Source organism: Grus americana, chromosome 5 (genome assembly GCF_028858705.1).
Source record: "Grus americana isolate bGruAme1 chromosome 5, bGruAme1.mat, whole genome shotgun sequence".
NCBI classification, from domain to species: domain Eukaryota; kingdom Metazoa; phylum Chordata; class Aves; order Gruiformes; family Gruidae; genus Grus; species Grus americana.
This window is the reverse complement of record NC_072856.1, coordinates 48,267,928-48,288,153: the sequence shown is the minus strand read 5'-3', so window position 1 is coordinate 48,288,153 and position 20,226 is coordinate 48,267,928. Positions and strand designations below refer to the sequence as shown.

Sequence of the window (20,226 nt, the reverse complement as noted above, 5' to 3'; positions counted from 1 at the left end):
TTTGGGTTTTTTTCATGAGCCAGAGTTTTAACTAACACAATAAAAATACTGAGTATTTTTAAATTAAATCATGCAGGAAAGTTTAAGTTGCAAACTGATTTTGTTATCTTGAACATGTTCTTTACTGAAGGAATAATGACAGGGCTCTGATTGAATTTCAGTCTTCATTTAGTTTCTCCGGTTGAATAAACAGAGGAGAGAAAAACAGGTGAGACAAAAAAAAGGCACTCAAATAGCATCACAGATAGCTGGTTGCAATGAGACTTCCAGCTGCAACTACCGCTGTCTTATGAGTAGTCTGATAATGGTTTCTTAATGGTTAGGTCAGGCTCGGGTTGTTGGGAAGATATTCTCTTCCCTCTCCAAGCAGCAAGAGGCAGCATGAGTGAAGGAGACACAAGGCAAATAATTCAGGGCAGTGGAGTACAATAAGCATGAATGCCTGAAATGCAGCATTCCTACCTTCCCATAAATATATATGTTTGTGTAGATATAGAATAATAAGAAAATGTCAAAACATCAACGAACAAAGTCCACAAAAACTTCTAGGGTCCTTTAAGATAGTACACGGAGGTCAGTCCTTTCCAACAGTTTTCTTGCAATACGATGGTTGCTGCAATCTAGCTGTGACAGGCTGAGTCATAATTTGCTTGTATTTCATCTTCAGTTTAGTATCTGCATGATGGCTTACCTTTAAAATGAAATATAGCAGTTCTTATAAAGATTAGAGACTCATGGGGATAAATTAATTGAACATACATGAAATTCATTGTGATTTAAATAAAGCTGGAAGCTCTGTGATAAAACTTCTTTGTAACTTTAGATGATTTAACTTCTTTTGACAATTAAACTTCTTTTGGGACTTGTGATGAATGTGCAACAGTTAACCAAGCAACAGGCATCATATTTAAGTAGTCATTAGCTCACTGCTGGGAACAGACTATGTAGTACTGCAGATTTGGGATAAAACTACACCAGGTTTAATCAGGCCGCTGATTTACATGGCCTAAATTTAGACACCCAAGTTCAAGGAGATGTAGTGATAGAATATGACAGAGTATGATGAACTGAAGAGTTATCTAAGGATGAATCCATTCAACATGATCCGAGAAGCTTGTCAAGTGGGAGGAGAAGGAATAACAAAGGGAACCGTAGAGATCAGGTCTGTGACTTCAGTCTTTCATCTTGCACCTTCTCCTGATGCTTACTTAGTCTGTGATGATTTTGAAATGTCTCTTAGCTGTGCCATAAAGTATGAGGTTAAAAACATAACTTTTGTATTAACAATTCAACACACTGGAGAACTAAATTGCTGTTCAATTTTTGTATGTGGTGTGTTCAGCAGCAGGGGTAAGAGGGCAAGGACTGTGCGAGCAGTCATCTCTTCCACACAGCAGATCTTGCAGAGACACTCAAAATCTGCAGGAATGCTTACAAATCTATGTTCCAGCCTGTCGGGTGTTGGTGGTCAACGGGTTTGGGGCTTCCCAGCCCATCCCTGTAATCATCTTTCATGGAGGCAAGGTGATTGCCTCTTCTTCTGAAGCTCACGGGAAGAAAGTGTCCGGCAGGTTGGGAAAGGACATTTCTAGGTAGTCCCTTAATGCTACTATATGTTGATTAATAGCATATCCCAGGAAGCACGTGGAGGTAATAAGTGTTATCCTCACAGGGATATCCCCTGTGCAAAATAAGCAGGTAGTAACTTCCCATTGACAAGAAGTCTTCTGTGCTTTGAGTTGCAGATTCTTGCAATCGATTTCCCTGGCACTTTTCTACTGTAGCTTTATTTAGCTAGAGAAGGTTACGCTGATGCCTGCAGCGGTAACAGATTTGATCTTCCACCATCAACAGAGCTGTGAAAAACAGGAAAGCATACAAAAACAGGCCTGGCTTCATAGCTTGTACCAAACTTGAAACTCTTTGCAAGTGTATAGATATAACAGAAATATTAATTGAATTAGTTTGTAAGTTTATGTCCAACTCTGTGACATTGACACACTTAGACTGTGTTGTGTGAGAGTCCTAGAAATGTATTGAATATTGTAGTAACAGAGGAACAATCACTGTTCCACATTTAACACTCTCATTGTCAAAAATTACAAAAAGTGGGAAGAGAACCAGAAGCTGCGATGTGATGCAATACTGAGGAAGCATTTTCCCAGAGCCACGTATCAGGTTGGTGGCAAGGCTGGAAATAGGAATTCAGTTGTATCACTTCAGAGCAATAGCTCACTCACTATAAATATCTTTTAAATTATGCTCTCTGTCTTGGGAGCATCAGAAACACAAGAGACCACCAAAAAAAAAAAAAAAGTGTACAGACACAGTTGTTGTGACTTGGATATGGAAAAGAAATGCAAGGAACTGACCAGATATGGATGTCACAGAAAGTATGTGAAAGTATAACCTTTATCATGGAGAGATAACGGCACAACAACCTAGTCCATGATTTCTCCCATATTTTGTCTATCTGCACTTTCTGCTTTTCTATCATTGCTTATACAGAGACACTACAGGTTTTGTAACTGGCATCTTCTCAACCTGGCTGATCTCTAATAAAGGCCAAGTCTGAAGTACTACCTGCCTGTACATCAATGTCTGGTGGACTTTATGTAGATCATTTTCCCAGCAAGAGTCCTAGAATAGATCCAGTTATGCCCACTAAGCAACGCTTACTTTGTCTGAGGGACTGGTGTTGGCTACACCAAGGAAGTGAGTACCCCGTTGGAAAGTGTGACCATGTTAAGGGTATGCCTGTACTACAGACTAAAGTGTAAAGCAGAGCTATCTGAATGAAATGTAAATTAATATATTCGGGTAACAGAAACAGTCATGAAGCTCTGAGCTAATTTCTCTCAGGAGGCAAAATAGATGAATACTCAGAAATTTGAAAATCCAGGCTTTTGCTCAGGTCTTTTTCTTAAAGTCATTATCTGCCTTTCTTTCTGAAAGGTGTGCAACACTCTCAGATCTTCTTCCTACTTCTGTGGCACAGTTTTGGTCATAAACAGTTTGCAGTATCAATGTCCTTTAGCAGCTGGATGGCTGCCTTTCCCTCAGGCATAAGTAACATGAAATTACCTGGTGGTTTTGGCCAAAATAGTTGAAACAGAAAAATGAAAAGATGATACAATAAAGAGAACCAAAGCCTTGTTTCCTTGTAGTGAGTCACAAGAGGCCGATCACAGAGAGATGTTCCACATCCATTATAACAAAGCTGTTTTCCAGTTTATCATACTGAAATGATTAACCATTTTGCTACTGAACATTTGCAAAGCCAACGAAACATTAAGAGGCCTGTGGACCAAAAAAACCTCTTACAATGCAGATTGGCATTTTATTGTTCACTGGAGACTTAAGTTTCCAAATTATTTAATGGCTTGGTAATGACATTCAGGCATGTATGTAGTAAGGTACAGCCAGTGCTGGCTGCAGCCACCACTTTTGTGGGAGAATGAATGCAGAGATGCATAGTTGCTTGGGCAACTTGCCCCAGAGCTCACGTGTTGTTGGTGTCACTGGGAAAGAAGACAGAGATACTGTCCCCTTCACCTCCTTGGTAAATCTGCTCCTCTGTTTTCTAGCTGGCTGGAGCAACCTCTCAGGGTGGAGTCTGGCAAAGTCATACAATTAAAAGATACTTTAATTTTGCAAAGTAAACACCTATCAAAGTCATTTGCTTAGGAAAGCAAAGTCAGTCGGGTCAAGAAGGGAAAAGCAAGTGCTTTGCTTTAATCGCTTCTTCCTTTTTTTATGCAGATGTAGTCTTTCTCAGTTAGGAGTAACTCTGGGTTGAAGACTGTCCGCACCCCATAAGCAAGCTATCATCTTGATTTATTTTGTAGGAAGGAATTTTGAAAACAGTTGTGAAAGCAAGAAGTTAATCTAATCTAGGGAATCGCTTTCTTAAGTGTCCTCTCCCAGACCTGCTGGGGTGCTGCCAAATCTAAGGACGTTCACATTTTAAACTTTATCACCCATGTTCAGGAACTCATCAAAAGTCAAGAAGGGAAAAATCTGAAGTAATTGTCTATGCCATCCTCTAGCAATGTCAAGATTTTTCACTATGCTGTATTTGCCTTTGCAGCAGAGGTTCCAATATTTCTCTTGGGATACCCACACTATTTCATCTAGTTCTCAGGAACTTTCTTGGGATGCTTAGATGCATTAGCATGTTGTTATTTTTATCCTCCCTGCTATTAATTATTCTCTTACAGACAAAGCTAAAAACCTGTCTTTTCTAGAACCACCTCTGTATTCTTCAAATATTTGTAAACCCAACCATATGGTTCTTTGGCAGCAGAAGAGTGTACTTTCGATTTTAGTTTGGGAAAGAAAGATTATTTCACTTCTCAAATTTGACAGTTCCACATACCAAATCACATAACAGTTTATTGATTTTTTTCTAGAAAGTAAAATTACACAAATTATTACATATACGAAACCATCTCCTCTTAATGCTTCTGCTGTATTTCTGGGCATCTGGATTGAAAAAAAAACCATTTTATAAAACTTGTTCGGTTTAGAAAGAATTTTTTCAGGTGATTTCTGTGTGTTTTTCACATGGACTCTCAAGGAAGTCTTCTGATCTGCCTCTCTCAAACTTACCAGAAGTGTTAATACTTTATTTATGGAATCACATTTGATTTCTGCAATTCAAAAGCTAAGATACAGGAAGGGGGAAAATGATAGTTGCAGGCAGCGAAGAGGTGATCCGCTCTTAAGAAACCCTGACCTTATAAACATAGGACTGTTAGAAGTCCTAAAAGAAATGAGGAATGTTTTCCCAGAACCACCATAAAAACAGAGACTCTTACCCAACCTTTTCATTGCCCTTGCTTTGCTTCAAAGGACTACACACTTGCTGACCAAAGTACTGGAAAGGCATGAGACAACATAGAAGGTATTGGTGTGGACCTGAGCATCAGAACTACATCAGATTATTCTTGGTGGATTTTTTATTACTTTCTTACTTAGGGTGTGGTCATGGATGATAAGCAGTTGGCTTCCCCCCCCCCCCAAATCTATTTATAATCTTATGGCAAAACTTAACAGATAAAGGACCCACCACTGTACGCAGTGGTGCAACCAGTGGCAGGGACTACAGAGAGGCATTGTGCAAAGCTGGAAGTGAAATGGCAGGGTAGAGAAGAAAATCTGAGAAGTTGAGATAGTGCCACTTATTGTCAAATACATTTTGCAATGCATGGATAGTCTGTAAAAGCTCTCTTTTCTTGTTATTGTTTTGTTATTATTGTGGCTTGAAAAACAAGTTGGTATCATTCTGCTTCATATATAATTTTCAATTATAATAACCCTTACAACTTGCATGATGTGTTTTGTCCTTAGATCAAAAGGTTGGGTGAACTTCCATACAGCTGGGATGAGAGGCCCAGAAAATCAAGTTACAAGACATTATAATGAGCTAATGGCAGGACTTTGGCTAATATGAATATTCCCTATTTCATATTCTAAATGGTAACTGGAATAAAAATTCAAATTGTCCATTATGGTTGAGGCAGAATGGAAATCAAGCCCATCTTTTTTGGGAACTGGTGGCAATATAAGTAATAATTTAAGTAGTTTGTTGTTGTTAAGGTTGTAAAATATGCTCAAATCACAGGTGTACAGCCATACCAAAGTGGTAGATTTTACACTCTCTTTTCTGCTTGTACTGAAGAACAGTGACTTGTGTAAAAGATGGGATCTGTATATCTATCAGAAGGAAAAGGCACAAATGCTAGCAGTGCTGTATCATATGCAGAACAAACCCATGGTGCAGCCGCAGACTATAATAATTTCATGCTGGCTGCTCATTTTGAGGAGCACTCTGATTCATTAGCCCAGTGGGAAGAAAATGGGAAGAAAACCCTTTAATTTCTGAACTCTGAGAGTTTATGCACGTTTTGGAAAACACCTTATTACCACTGCAGCTATCTCCTCCAGAAAGAGCTGGGATTGAAATAGCACAGTGTGATACAGGCTTCTGGGAAGTGTCTTGGCAGAGCCTGAAACTAGGAAAATAGCAGTCAAAGGTGCCACGTCCTGACAGAGGATGAGGACAGCTTCCACAATACAAATCAAAAATATGATTTTCCTTATCCTAACGTACATCCCTAGATCACAGCTTCTCTGGGAGATTTTTCAGAGACATCCAAGGACTGACACTTTCCCACTGGGTAAGCCAAAGAGTCTTTTTGCTGAACTGATCCTGGGCAAAAATGCCACCTAGGCACCATTTATGGTGCCTTCACCATATCCCCATATGCTTTTGTGATAACAGCAAATGTGCAGCCAAGTTTGTGGGGACACAGTGGAGAAGTGCCCTTCCTCAAGGTTCTTTCCCTCTCCATACTGGATTCTTCTCTAGGTACAGGGACAGAAAGGGGAAAAAATGAGAACAAGAGTGAGAGGGAACAAAACAGGCAAATGACAGAAGGTAAGTGGAGAGAAGTGCAGTCTAAAGTTTAGAGAGGGAAGTTTTAAAAAATCACTACAACATGTGGGCTGAGTTTCTTTTTTAGGTCATTATGTTGGAATGAGAGCAGTACGATCATTGCTGTCATTCCTTTTGTCTTTCTTACTGCATTCATTTTCTGTGTTCAGCTGTATTTCTTCATTAATTCTTGCCAGACTTTTCAGCATTTTAGCCAAGTCTTTTGACTATCTTTCTTGCCCAACATATGAATAGGCCTTTCTTGAGCATGCAAACTGTTGTGCAGACTGTGGTTTTCTTTTCACAGAGGGAACTAGGTAACTTCAGAATAATTAGTTGAAATTTCCTCCCCTCCCCTCTTTTTTTAAAGACAATTCCTCATCTCTCCAGGAAGATGAAGAGATAGATATGGAGGCTGTCAACTGGCAGCTGAACAACACCTCCGTGAATGGGCATTCATCTACCCCAACTACAGTTCGCTTCCCCAGCTGGGTGACTTTTGATGACAATGAAGTCAGTGTTTCACCACAGAACCTTTCTCCCTCGAAAACAGATGCCCCACCTGCAGAAACACAGACTCCAGATGTTAACTTTAACCTCATTGCATCCTTTAAGAAAAGAGAACGTCCTAAAAGCACATTGGGGGACCTCTCCAAAATTCAGAAACTAGATCTCTCCTCCTTAACCAAGTTGCCTTCTGTTGAAACACCACCATGGAGTGCTACTAATCCCTTCCTGGATGAATCTCTTCGAGATGTCCAGCCCTCACCCATCAATCCATTCAGCTCATTCTTTGAGGAGCGAGACAGGCGTTCCAAAAGCTCTTCTGTCTCCAGTGCTCCAGGCAAAAGCCAAAGAGACTCTCTCATTATTCTCCATCAAGAACCTGATACCATCAGTTTCCATGAGACAAACAAAAGTGAAACCCACACAGAAGCTGTAGAGCAGCTCAAGCAACTCCAGATTGGAGACCCAGATCGTGTGAGCAGCCCTACCTTGCCTGATGATGACCCCATGATGCCATATGATCTGGATGCAGCCTTATTTAACCTGGCACCAGCTCAGCCAAAGGATGGGTGGCCAATGATGCTCAGGATCCCAGAGAAGAAGAATATTATGTCATCCAGGCACTGGGGACCAATATACGTCAAGCTGACTGACAGTGGATGTATACAGCTTTTTTATGAGAAAGGACTGGAGAAACCTTTCCGGGAATTCAAACTTGAAATCAATCATGAGATTTCAGAGCGCAAACTCCAGAACTATGATGAGAATGGAAGGATACACAGTGTGCGGTTGGATCGCACAACCTACAAGGAGAAAAAGAAGTATCAGCCTAAGCCAGCCATTGCTCACACAGCAGAGAGAGAGCAAATTATCAAGCTTGGGACTACGGATTATGAAGACTTCCTTAGCTTCATCAATGCTGTACAAGAGACATTGATGAACTTGCCAGCCTCATCAACAGATCTGAGCACAGTGGGACTGAACTATCAAGAAGAAGAAATCACAGTTGATGTCAGGGATGAGTTTCATGGCATCTTGGCCAAAGGAGACAGTGTGATTCTCCAGCACAGTGTGCTGACCCATATCTATGTTCTCAGCTTCCTTTCTGGCCTGGCAGAATGCAGACTGGGCCTTAATGATATTCTGATCAAAGGGAATGAAATAGTTGCAAGGCAGGATATTATGCCCACTACTACCACTAAGTGGATTAAATTATACAGCTGTCGGTTCCATTCATGTGTGGATGAGGATATGTTTAATAATTCCCGTATTATCCTGTTCAACCCTTTGGATGCCTGCCGATTTGAACTGATGCGATTCAGAACTGTCTTTGCTGAGAAAACTTTGCCTTTTACCCTGAGGACGGCTGCCAGCATCAATGGTGCTGAGGTGGAGGTGCAGAGCTGGCTGATGATGTCCACTGGGTTCTCTTCCAACCGTGACCCTTTAACTCAGGTCCCTTGTGAAAACGTGATGATCCGCTACCCAGTGCCAAATGAGTGGGTGAAGAACTTCCGCAGAGAGAGCGTTCTGGGGGAGAAATCTTTGAAAGCCAAGGTGAACAAGGGGGCCACTTTCGGATCAACCAGTCTGTCTGGTTCTGAGCCAGTGATGAGAGTGACTTTGGGAACTGCCAAATATGAGCATGCCTTTAATTCCATCGTATGGAGGATAAACCGACTGCCTGACAAAAACTCAGGTGAGTGGTGCATACCATCTCTGCAAGAGTAAACTAAAAGGAGTTACATATTTTGGAATACAGATAATACTGGGTTTACATAGTGAGGGATAAATCATCCTCTGTTGTGTATCAAAGGATATCACTTGCATGAAGCATTTATTTGACCCTTCATTGCAGTAGTTTTATGTATCTTATAAACATTAATAATGATAAAAACAGGTTTAGGTTTTCTGGATGCAAAAATACACCTTCTGTCTCTGCTTTTATGAGTACACTGTGGTGCTTAGGCATCAAACACCTGTGTGTGCTTGGCACTGTTACTGGAAGCAGGGCTTTTTCAGGTAACTTGCAAAGGCAAGAAGATACTATGCTACGGGGCTGAATGACAGGACCAGATAAATTGCTGTAGTTCCAACACATATGATTTCTTTTCCATGCAGCGCCAAGCATACTTGGCCAGTGCTATATATTTCAGCGTATATACCACAACTAATGCCTATAAAGTATCTGGAATGGGGACTGTTAGAGGACAGAAGACATTGTGCAACCAGTAAGAAAAAAGAAATTTCCAAACACCAGTTCATGGCTATGTTTCTTTAATCAGTGCAGACAGGTAAATACAGCTTAAACCTGAAGAGAGAATACGAACATAAACCCAAGTCTTTCTAGTAACATGTTCATAATTAAACATTCAAATAATATGGGCAAGCTACCGTTCCCTTTGGCCATTGCTGCCAGTCATTCCATTTCCTGCGTTTCATCCATGGTTCCAATAAAGCTGGGCAGTTCGGGTTTATTTTTATTTGTAGTGAATTCTACTTCTTGATTTCTCTGCTCTAGACTAGCTTTTTACAAACGAGACGGACTTGTTAGTATTAATGCTGTAGTAATACAGCTGGGTGACTGGGAGAGTTTCTGTAGCCAGTGTTCCCTGAAAGAAAGTTCAGTGTTGTACCAGATTTGGCACTTTCTAAGGACATATGTTTTTTCCTGAGTTTGAGCTATAGTGTCAGCAAAACAGTGATCTAAGTATTTTAATCTTTCAGATCACATTTTGGCCAAAGAACACCAGCTTACACCATAAGTTCCAAATGTGGAGGGATATCACTGACAAAAGTGACAAAAGGCTCCATGTTTTCTGGAGCGTGGGGCGTAAGAAGAGAGAGCTTGGGAACTCAAGAGAAATATCGCAATGAAAAATTAACCTCGGGCTGTTTATGAGCAATAACATGCTTGTGAGGAAAATCTCACTATGCCATCTGCATGAGCTCTGGGAACGAGATGCTGTGAAATCTGGCCTTCTGTGGTGTCTTCTCTCCAAAGATCTCAGTATACTGTAGAGACATTACAGCTGGGAAAACAAAAGCCCCCAGACTTTAACACAATCACAGAACATGCTGGTAGCAAACCAGGAGAAGAGGCAGCCCTCCTGGCTCTACTGCCTCCTGCGAGGGGATGCTCCCTTACCCATTGCTAGTTAGAGGGAGATGTTGATCTATGTCTCGTTTCCTTGATCCCATCTCTCCCAGTGTGAGGCTTTATTATATATACCCTGTGTCGGGAAGAAATGCATCACAGACTTGGCACTGCTGTTGGAGCCCTGCCACAGAGCATCTATCCATCTGTGTCACCGTGCGGAACGCAGGTCAGTTAGTATTTGTTTACATCCTGAGAGGAAGAGAGTGTCCTCACCCCTCCGGTCAGGTCAGATGTAATTTCAGGGAAAGGAAGGGCCTTGCAAGCACTGTCTTGGCCAGGATGTATGAGGTATGTGGGAGGGAGGGAATCCCAAAGTGATGACAGGGCAGGCCAAGTGTAGTTGAAATCTGGCCTTGCCTCTCAGGGACTATTTACATTTCCTGACAGTACTTGTCCCATGGTTTTCCTTATGGAAAGTATATGGCAAACAGAGAGGGATATAAATGGTACTCAAAAGCATTTATTCCCGCTCCTTCTTAGATTTGCCTGATGGACCACATACACTTCTGACCATGTTATACTGATGTGTGGTCTGCTCCCAAGCTTGTGCATCCTTGGCTGTATCCAGCCCTACCCATAAGTCGTATAATAATTCACCTCCACCTATTTGCAGAAGTCCCTATAAATTATGCAGTTCTCAAGCATTAAGTATAAAAATGTTCCCTTGACTCGCACTTCATGCTCTCTTACTGTGGCACCTGCAACTCATCCCTAAGAGCACTCTGGGTCTTCTGTAAATGTCTGGTCTGCTGCTGAACTGCTCTGGTGCCTGGGACTCCAGAGCAGGAGAGAGGTAGAGGCATCGCAGTGCAGCTGGGGGGAAAGGCTGCAGGTGGCCACAGTCCAGCTCCACCCTGCCTCCAGAGGCCATGCAACCCATCCACATGACCTGGGGTATATGCATTGCATGACTCCCTCCAGCGCACGTGCCTATCTGCCAGACCCCTGTACCTATCAGAGGAGCACATAGATATGCACACCCTACAGGACTCTTCATCCATCCATCCATCCATCCATCCATCCATCCATCCATCCATCCACATTGTGTGCTCTGACACATCAGTCCCTTGCAAACGCGATCCCAAGAACTCGAGAGGTCTTCAGGTAGCCACGTGGACCTCTTGTGCTTCACTCCATTCTCTGAATGCAGACTGGTGCAGGCTGTGTGTAGACATGAGGCGTATGACACCATCAGCCGTGCCTGTGGTGTGCCCTGACGGCCAGTACCACAGCAGGGGAGGAGAGCCAGTCCCCCCTGAAGCTCACTGCTTGCATTCGAGTTGTAGTATTCCAGCACCCAATTTATTAAGAATTATTTCAGCAGCTTTGCTGTCTTATCAAATTATTTTCTTTGTGCTTTCTCATGGGATGGGGCCCTTTGCACTCTCACTATAGGAACTTTTTATCAGCACTGTCTGTCTGTATTATTTAGTAGCCAAAGCGTGTGCCTATGACTGGACGTTGAAAAGCATATGTCAAATGAAGGACTGTGTGTACTCTGACTATGATTTGACCTAAGAAAAAGCTATGGACTGGATTCTACTGAGCACATTGCTGAAATCCTTTCAAAAATAGCTTGTTAAACTTTGTTACCCTTCTCATATTCACAATTAATATGATCAAAGCAGTTGATAAAGAAAACCTATTTACAGGCACTGCAGAGCTTCAGTTGCAGCTGGCTGGACTCCACGTTTGGTTTTGGGTTTTTTTAAGCCACCAGCAGAGTATTAGGAAAACATCCACTCGGTCTTCAATCGTGGGAAAATGCTCTTACAGCAAAGCAGGGATGTAGTAGCCTCTATGCAGAGCATTGGATCTGGATATTTGAACTTTACTCTAGTTTGGCTGTGGATCCCAGGCCTGCTGCCTGGTATACTCTCTGAAGTAAATTAAATCCTTTAATCCAAACATGTTGGGACATCAGAGTAATTTGGAACAATTCCCTCCAATCACGGTACCCTATATATATATTTATGAATTATATTATCAGATCCTTGGTTTTGAGGATGAAATGTTAGTAGCAAGCGATGTAAAACAAAAGCAGTCTGTTGATTTTCTCCTGATTTTACTAAAAAGTATACCTGTCCCTTAGAGCTCTGAGTGAACCTGTTGAACAAACGAAGTCTATAGAAGTTGTGCCTTGTGTGCCTCACACTCAGGACACTAATGAACACTGATGTGATTGGTATTTTTGCTGTAGCTTTGGTGGAAGAGTTGCTTTCTTAATCAGCTCACCTGGTTGCTTGCCATGCTGAGCTGGTTTAAATTAATAACTTCCATATTTTTTTGAGCGCTGTGCATGGTCTTTTCTGTTAGTGAGCACTCCTAGTAGAAGAAATCAGAGATTGATTCCAGGTCACACTAGAACCAGGGTAACTGAGTCAGCACTCTGCTTGGAATAATTAATCCTGATGAAAAGCAGGTCATGTATTTTAATGCTTGCAGAACTCGAGCTTTTATATCTGCTTGATACTGCACCCACTCATTCATAACTTGGCTCCAGCTGTGGTGCTGCATGTCTCTGCTGAACTGCATAGCCTCTCATTGGCTTTGCTGCACAGACATAAGTTTATAAACCTTCCAGTTGTGAGGAGACGCTGCCTAGACTGTTTGGAAGTATGAGGCTGACTCTAGATGAATTTTTTTACCCAGATTTACACTGAGTTGAATTTTTTTTCCAACTCTTATTTCAGAGGTTAAGTGGGATGTTGCAATCCCTAAGCCCTCTAAAGACTGCTCAATTTCATCCTGTTGGGACAAGAAATATCTCAAAATCCCACATCTTGCTTTTCAAGCTTCAGCTCAACAAGGCTGACTTTTGGGCTAAGCTCTGGATGAGGACCTGACTTCCTTTTCAAGGCCCAGGCTTGCAAGTCCTTCACAGGCAATGTGTTCCTCCTCTTCCCAGGAGGAGCTTCTGGGCTTTCACCACCCAGTTCTTTTTACTCTGCCTGCCTTCCTCCTTCCTTGTCTCTGTCCTGTACACCTTGCTGAGCTGTGTGGAGAACTTCCCCAATGAACAAGTAGTTAGAAATCCTAAAGCTTGTAATAGTGGCAGACAAGGATGCCATTCATTTATTTATACATTACTTTCATTTACACATACTTAGATAATAGGATCCCTCCAATCAGAAAGCCCAAGATGGCTTTGAAGGCTCCCATCCTCACTTTGCAGACAGAGAAACTGAGGCGCAGGCCTTAAATGACTTGCTCAAGAGCTTAGGGACTTGGCAGCAATGAGAAATAAAACCAACCTAGCTTGACTAGCAGTCCTTACTTTTAATTTTTAAACATCACTGCTGTCCAGCAAAACAAAAGGGGAAAAATAATAACAAAGGTTATCATTTACAGATGACAGCTAAACATGATTACTTCTTCACCTTGCCATCTGTAATGACTAGCCACCTTGTCATGGGTTAGAGTAAGGAATAAACAGTTATCTCCAAGCTGTGCACAAATTTGCTTTTCGAACCCAGGCAAGTTATATAACCTTATCCAGTATATTTTCTTTTGCTAAAATTGGGGTTAACAATTTCAAATAAATGTGAAATATCTGTCAAATCCCACCTTTCCTTACTGTCAGTACATGACATTTCAGAAGGATGTGCCACGATGTACTTAGCATGTTATATACACAGGGGGAATCAGAAGAGGGGAGATACCTTTACCCTGCTGTTCTAGATTTGCATCTTGTATTTTCACCCACGAAAAGCAAACTAGAGTGATTGGCAGTCCTTTTTGCAGTTTGTTTAATTCCTCTGGAAACTCCAACAGCATTGAAACAGGTAAGAAGATACTGTCACTTGCTACAAACTAGTTCACCCAGGCAGAATCTCGGTTTCTTGCAGTTCCATGATGTTGCTTCCTCCTAGATGTTGTGTTTTCTGATCCATCCAACACAACTTTCATGTCTGTCTGCTTTCTTTTTTCCAGCTTCTGGCCATCCTCACTGCTTCTTCTGTCACCTAGAGCTTGGCTCTGACCGGGAAGTGCCTTCCAGTTTTGTCCGCTATGTCGATGTGGAATTTGACATGCCCACCACTTCTGCGTCCAAAGCCACTGTGCGGTCCATCTCTGTTGAGGACAAGACCAATGTGAGGAAGTGGGTCAACTATTCAGCACACTACAGTTACAAGGTAAAACCGAGCATGTGGCAATCACCTTGGTTACTTTGCATACTTCGTTGTCTTGAAAAGCGTGGGCAGACAAATAAATTACCATGGGCAAATGAGGTGGGAATTTGGCACATGCCAGGCTCTGTGCAGCAGCTACCCAGGTGCAGCCTATTGATTCACGGCAAACAAGCAGTGCATTATCCCTCAGCGAAGATGGAATAAACTTGCTTGCAGTTGCTTTGTGGAAGAGCATACGTGCAGCCAGCTACCGGGGTAAGAGTGTGAACAGGGAGTTTTGCTGCTTTTCATAGCAAATGCTATGGTGGGAGTGCTACAGCAGACAAAAAGATTGCATTACTTCTCTGCTTAAGTATTTCTTCTGCCTGCCTGCTCTAAGGAGAGGAGCAGATGGGAAAATGCGCTACGTATATACCTGCCAAGAATCTCAGTATGCCAAAATTTGCATGTTAGCTGATCACTCAGCAGAGAAATTGGCATTCTACCTGCCTTCTTCAGGAGCAGTGATGAGAGATACTGAAAAGATTCTCATGGCAAATATTTTAAATGGTAATTGTAATCACATTTTTAGTACTCTCTTAAATTTCCTGGAGATGATATTTGATCTTCTTAAGTATCCCTTTTAAGAATTAAACATTGGATTATCCCTGAGTTTTCGGAATTGTTGAAATTTAGAACACAAATGTAGATGTGCATTTTGAAAATGAATCTCTTTGCTTTATACATCAGTCTTTGCAGAGTTTAAAATTGAGGCTGGTCTTCTGCTGTCACTTAGGAAGCCACCTATCCTCTGCAGATTTGGTTCTGAGTTTGGATTCAAAGTACAGATGGGGATGGTAATGAAAATAAAATCATGTGAGACCGATTCTCTGCATGACATTATCTCTTCTGGAACTGATACGATGACACGGTTGAATTGTAAAACTGTTTGGATTAGACTGAAAACACTTACACTAAATAAAATCCAGCTTTCCCTCCTCAGTCTATTTCTCTTCACAACCCTCTCTGTTTACCAAGAGTTTCTTCACCTGAGCAGGACACGAGCTGCCACTAAGGAAGATTTTTGAATCTTTTGTCTTCCTTTCTCATTACAAATGTTCTCCCTCTTTTTCCTCTGCCAGGTTGAAATAGAGCAGAAAAAAAGCTTGAATGAGGATCTGAAGGGAGAAGATACTGCAAATGTCAATGAATGTGCCATGCAGTGAAGGAAGATCAGTCTGCAAGTCTCAAGAGGGGTGGTCAAGTTAACAGACCTGGAAGAAAGGACTTGCAGGGTTTTGGTATTTTTCTTTAAAAAAGTATGGAGTACTACTTTTAAAACAACGCTCTGAAGAGTATTATTTTTTCTTGTGATGATCCGTACTTTGAGAAGAAGCTTGTCAGTGGTTTGTTTGGAGTGGACCTATGGGCTTTTGCTGGAACGATTTAAGTACAGTTGGGGTATAGACAGAATGACTCATATTACAGTCAAGCCTGCCTTTTCTGCCTCTTCACCATCTTGGTTCTGCACTGAGGTATGGTCTGGCCACCATCACAGCCAAACCAGAAAGCAGCCTTTATCTTACTTGCAATTTTGCCCTCCTACATTAAGCATTATTTTTTGTATGCCTGTTGGTTTGGTCATTGGCAGATTCACTTCCTTCTGAACTGCCAAATAAAACCCAGGGAGCATTGAGTGTAAAAATGATATAAAATTTCATTTCTGAAGTGGTCAACAGAGTGAAAAACCTGAGCATCTTTCTGGAGAATCAACAAACTCTGCATCTTAACCATAGTAAACAGTCAAGCAGATGAACTACAGACAGGACAGCTAATCCTGTAGCTGTTCTTCTATTCACCCCTTCCAATCTCATCCCCTGAACGACAACATGTCATTGTGCACATTTTCATGGGGTCTGCACAAGTTACAAGAAAGCCTGTGTAATTTCTTTGAAATTTTATTTGTTAGTCTGGGCTGTTCTGTTAGCTTGACTGAACGTGGTTATGGCTGCTAGTAACAGGGAATGTGTCTTATAATAGAGGTGATACAGGAGGGACTTTGCTAAGATTAGATCACTCCTGCCTAGAAAGATATGTAAGTGAAAAGCATTGGGGTTTGGGGTTGGGGTTGGGGTTTTTTTATATGTTTTCTTGGATGGGTAAGGTGGGTGGTTATTGAAAATGTCAGAACACGATTACTTTAACAGACAATGTTGTTTACCTTCCTGAGAATCCTTGGAAATCTGTCCAGCGCAATATTACCTTCATGTTCTACCTTGAACCTACAATATAAGTAACTTGTATCTTTATAAAACTCCCACTAACTGGGAACCAAAATCTCTTTTCAGAAATTAACAACAAGCTTCCATCACGGATATTTTTTTATCTCCACTTAGCTGAAAGTAACAGCAAGTCTTAAAACTTCTCTCTAAATAAAAGTGCAGAAGGCAAAAATCACTCATTCATATATATTTTCAGAGAAAACAGTGTTTAAAGTACCAATTTTTTGGTAGTTGTTTCCATGGCTTGCGTAATATTTTGTCTTGAGGTAATTTTAAATGTAAAAAAAGTAATTTATTAAGTCATTTATCTTTTGACAGGTTACTGCTGACTTTAAAATCACACATTTGGAAAGCCTTGGCAATGTAATTTAAAATCATAATGAATTAAAATGAAAGGTTTTTTATAAATTTAAAAAATTATTTTACATTTCATATAGCAGAAAATTAATACACTGTCAATTTACTACTTTCACTGTGACTCCTATAAAAATCACTACAATGTTAAAATCCCAAATAAAACATGAGATTAATTATACTGAGTCTAAAACCAGTAGCGGTAGAATTTAAAATAAATTCTAGGGAACTTCTAAATGCCTTTTTATATGCACCTGAATTGCAGGCCTAGATCAGCCTAGTGATATATATTTACACAGGTACACCACTGTAAATATGTGAAGCCTCAGTCATTCTAGGACTTTTTAATAAGCATGAAATATTCTGCTGCAGGTAGTCCTACTGAAGCCCAGGTTGCTCCTTGTAGCACACCAGTTAGTACTAAGCATTTGCAACATCTCTCTGTAAATGGAAGAGGGCTTTTCACTTTTATTAAGCATTTTGAGATCAGTGGATTAAAATGACTGATAAAGTGCAAAGAGTTATTATTTATTAAATGATGACTTGTACAGGTTGTGAAATATCTAAGAGCACAGGGCTGATTTCGTGACTGATTCTCAGCCCTGTTACAGGCTGGCTGCGCTCAGTTGCATGGCGACTCCTCTCTACAAAATTCATTCTTCTTTTCAAAGGCATTCAGAGAACTTCTGGGTCTTTTTCTTGTTTTTCACTGCAGCTCCTAGGGTACAGTTTCTGAAAAGGACCAGCAAGAAATCCCAACAAAACCAAGCTGAAGGAGTGCCGAGATGTTGCTGAGGCAGTGTGAGAATGTTTTGTGAAAGAAACAGTCAGGAGATCTCCTACTCTCATCTGCTCAGTGTCTGAATTTTTGCCTATTGCCCTCCAGCCCTTGAAAACACAGATAAGCGATAGCAAATAAACAAAATTACGTTGTACTCCTTAAAGAGGGGAGAAAATCAAAGGAATATCATTTTCTATCTCTGTTGAATTCTTAAACTATTCAGTCTCTCTCATACTCCAGCCACACAATATTTCATACCCCAGAAACTGAAAGATTAATGTGTTGGAGGTTTCTGGATTAATTTCTCTACTTCTTCATCTCTGATTATTTTTTTTTTAATTCAAAGTTAATGAATGAAAGAAAGAGGATGGGCCTGACTCTGATCTCTCTTATGTAGTTAGTTGTACAACAGAAGTATTTCTTCCAATTCTCGTGGAGTTATGCAGGCAAAAACTGGAAAAGTGTTCTAGGTTATAAAAAAGCTATTTTAATCCATTCTGATCTCTGAGGAATATTTGGCTGGTGTACCTGCCACTGAATTTTCAAGAGTTTAGGATGAATCCCTTGGCCAGAGTTTCAAAAGATCTTATTTTCTATTGAAGCACTAAAGTAGTCTGATTTTTCAAAAGAGCACTAACAACCAAAATCTTTAGAAAAATCTAGTGTTGGTATCGCCTGGTGTCACCACTGAATTAATTTTTCAGTCCAGCACCGTTACGAGTGCTGAGCATTTGAACACCAGGATCCTAAGTGCCCTTTTTGTGGCTTCCACTGTTCTTGCTTGATTAAACAGTGCCAATTTTTCAGTGTTAAGACACTGCCACTGTATGAACTTTATGTACATGAACCATATATTCTTTATCCATAGGGGGCAGTAGTAATTTGGACAGACTGTTGATGGGGGTAAGGGGAAAAGAGCTGAGAGTTTTGTCAGTTTTTAGAGTAGCGGAGAGGATTTAGATACAAGCTATGCCTGTAGTGGGGATGATTGATAATTTTTTTTATCTTGGGGAAAAATCTCTTTGAATAGTTTCAGTTAAATACTCCTTTTGAGAAAGATACAATCACTGTCCTTTGGTTTATTTGAAAGCTTTGTAGTACTCAAACACTCTGTGCAAGAAATGTGCCTTCAAGGTAAGCATACTTTTACTCCCTGAAGCTATTCCCACTTTCAACAGTCTTTCTATTTCTCATTATGGTTTTGTTTCATTTTTGTACTGTGGTAAGACTTGAGGTATTGCAGGGAATTTTGCCTGGAAAAATAAACAGTCTTTGATCACAAGGGGTAAAGATGAACATCATCTCTGGGCAGCTGCGCTTATTTTAGTGAATGCCTCATACATTTATTAACTATGGACACTCTGTTAGCGGGGAAAAGGGGCAAATTCAGCTGAAATACTGTAACTGACGTTATTTTTGTCCTTTATTTTATTTAGATTCAAATTTAGTCATCCTATGAAGTGGACAGATTTTAGGTTCTTCATTGCAGCAGTATAAAAAACATTGCAGAAATAACTTCCTTTTTCTGGTGGGTTGCTGGCTGACATATTTACTTGACAGGACATCCAAGACCTGTTGGTCTACTTGTCCACATGACTTAGTAGCTGCTAAAACTCCCTCTTGATCAGTCACCTACCAGGATAGAGAGCAGTTGAATGCAAAAGAGCATGAAAGCAGGAGGAAAAGGTGTACAAAGTTCAGCCTGGAGGTACTTACTCTGTTGCTTGCATGAAACTCTCAGTTAATTTCCTTGGCCCTTGAATGCACAAACTAATCAAGCCCTTGATAGGTCACCTCTGTTCCAGAGGGTGAAAAATTCCTTTCAGTGACTCTTAGCAGCTCGTGGGTTTAGCTGTATTCATCTCCAGAACTGGCCAGTGCAAGAATCTGCAGCACACAGAGATCACTTGTGGATGAAGTACTTACCCTCTTCTGACACTAAAATTCTATCTACATCATGAGCTGTCCGAAATACGAATTTTTGTGTGATAACAGGCATAGCTGTTCCTAGCCTTCCTGTTTTGTTCAGCCACCCACCCACACATCCATCCATCCATCCTCCCATCCGTCCTACTCTCCCTCCTTCCCTCCCTTTATACTTGCAATTCATTCTTTGCACTATTGACATTCATTGGTTTGATGATTATTTTGTAACATGTTCCTACCTTTTTGTTTTGTAAAATAAGAAAGTCTATACACTGGCTAACTTTGTAGAAGTGGTTTATTTTTTTTTTCTTTTTATTTTATCAGTTGAAATGGGATGTCATGTTTTGTTTGAACTATGGGAAAACTTAAATAAATGTTAAGATGAAACAGCATATCCACATTTTCACTGTGAAATTGAAGTTCTGTGGGGTGTATATTCTGATAAGTCAGAAGTCTTTAATTCAGAAGAGGAAGAGGGAGTATTTTGAATGGCATAAAGGAGGACATAAATTATGGGACTATATACAGAAAAGAGATTATTTCATTTGATCATCCAGACTGAATGATAGACTGCAAAGGAAACGGAGCAGCCCTAGAGCTTGAGCCACATAACTGATGTGCCGAGCAGTGCTGACGTAACATAGAAGAGGAGCCAGCATTTGAAT

At 40.8% G+C, this 20,226-nt stretch overlaps 1 protein-coding gene across 3 annotated transcripts in view; it reads left to right on the top strand.

The window, feature by feature from the left end:
- Window positions 1-19,961, top strand: part of STON2 (stonin 2) — a 79,967-nt gene extending 60,006 nt beyond the window's left edge. For all 3 annotated transcript variants that reach the window (XM_054826375.1, XM_054826376.1, XM_054826377.1), the window contains 3 exons: window positions 6,810-8,645; window positions 14,040-14,242; window positions 15,361-19,961. In XM_054826375.1, coding sequence (XP_054682350.1) covers window positions 6,810-8,645; window positions 14,040-14,242; window positions 15,361-15,444 — 2,123 coding nt within the window. In that variant the 3' untranslated portion in view covers window positions 15,445-19,961. The remainder of the gene's footprint in view (window positions 1-6,809; window positions 8,646-14,039; window positions 14,243-15,360) is intronic.
- The last annotated feature ends 265 nt before the right edge of the window (window positions 19,962-20,226 follow it).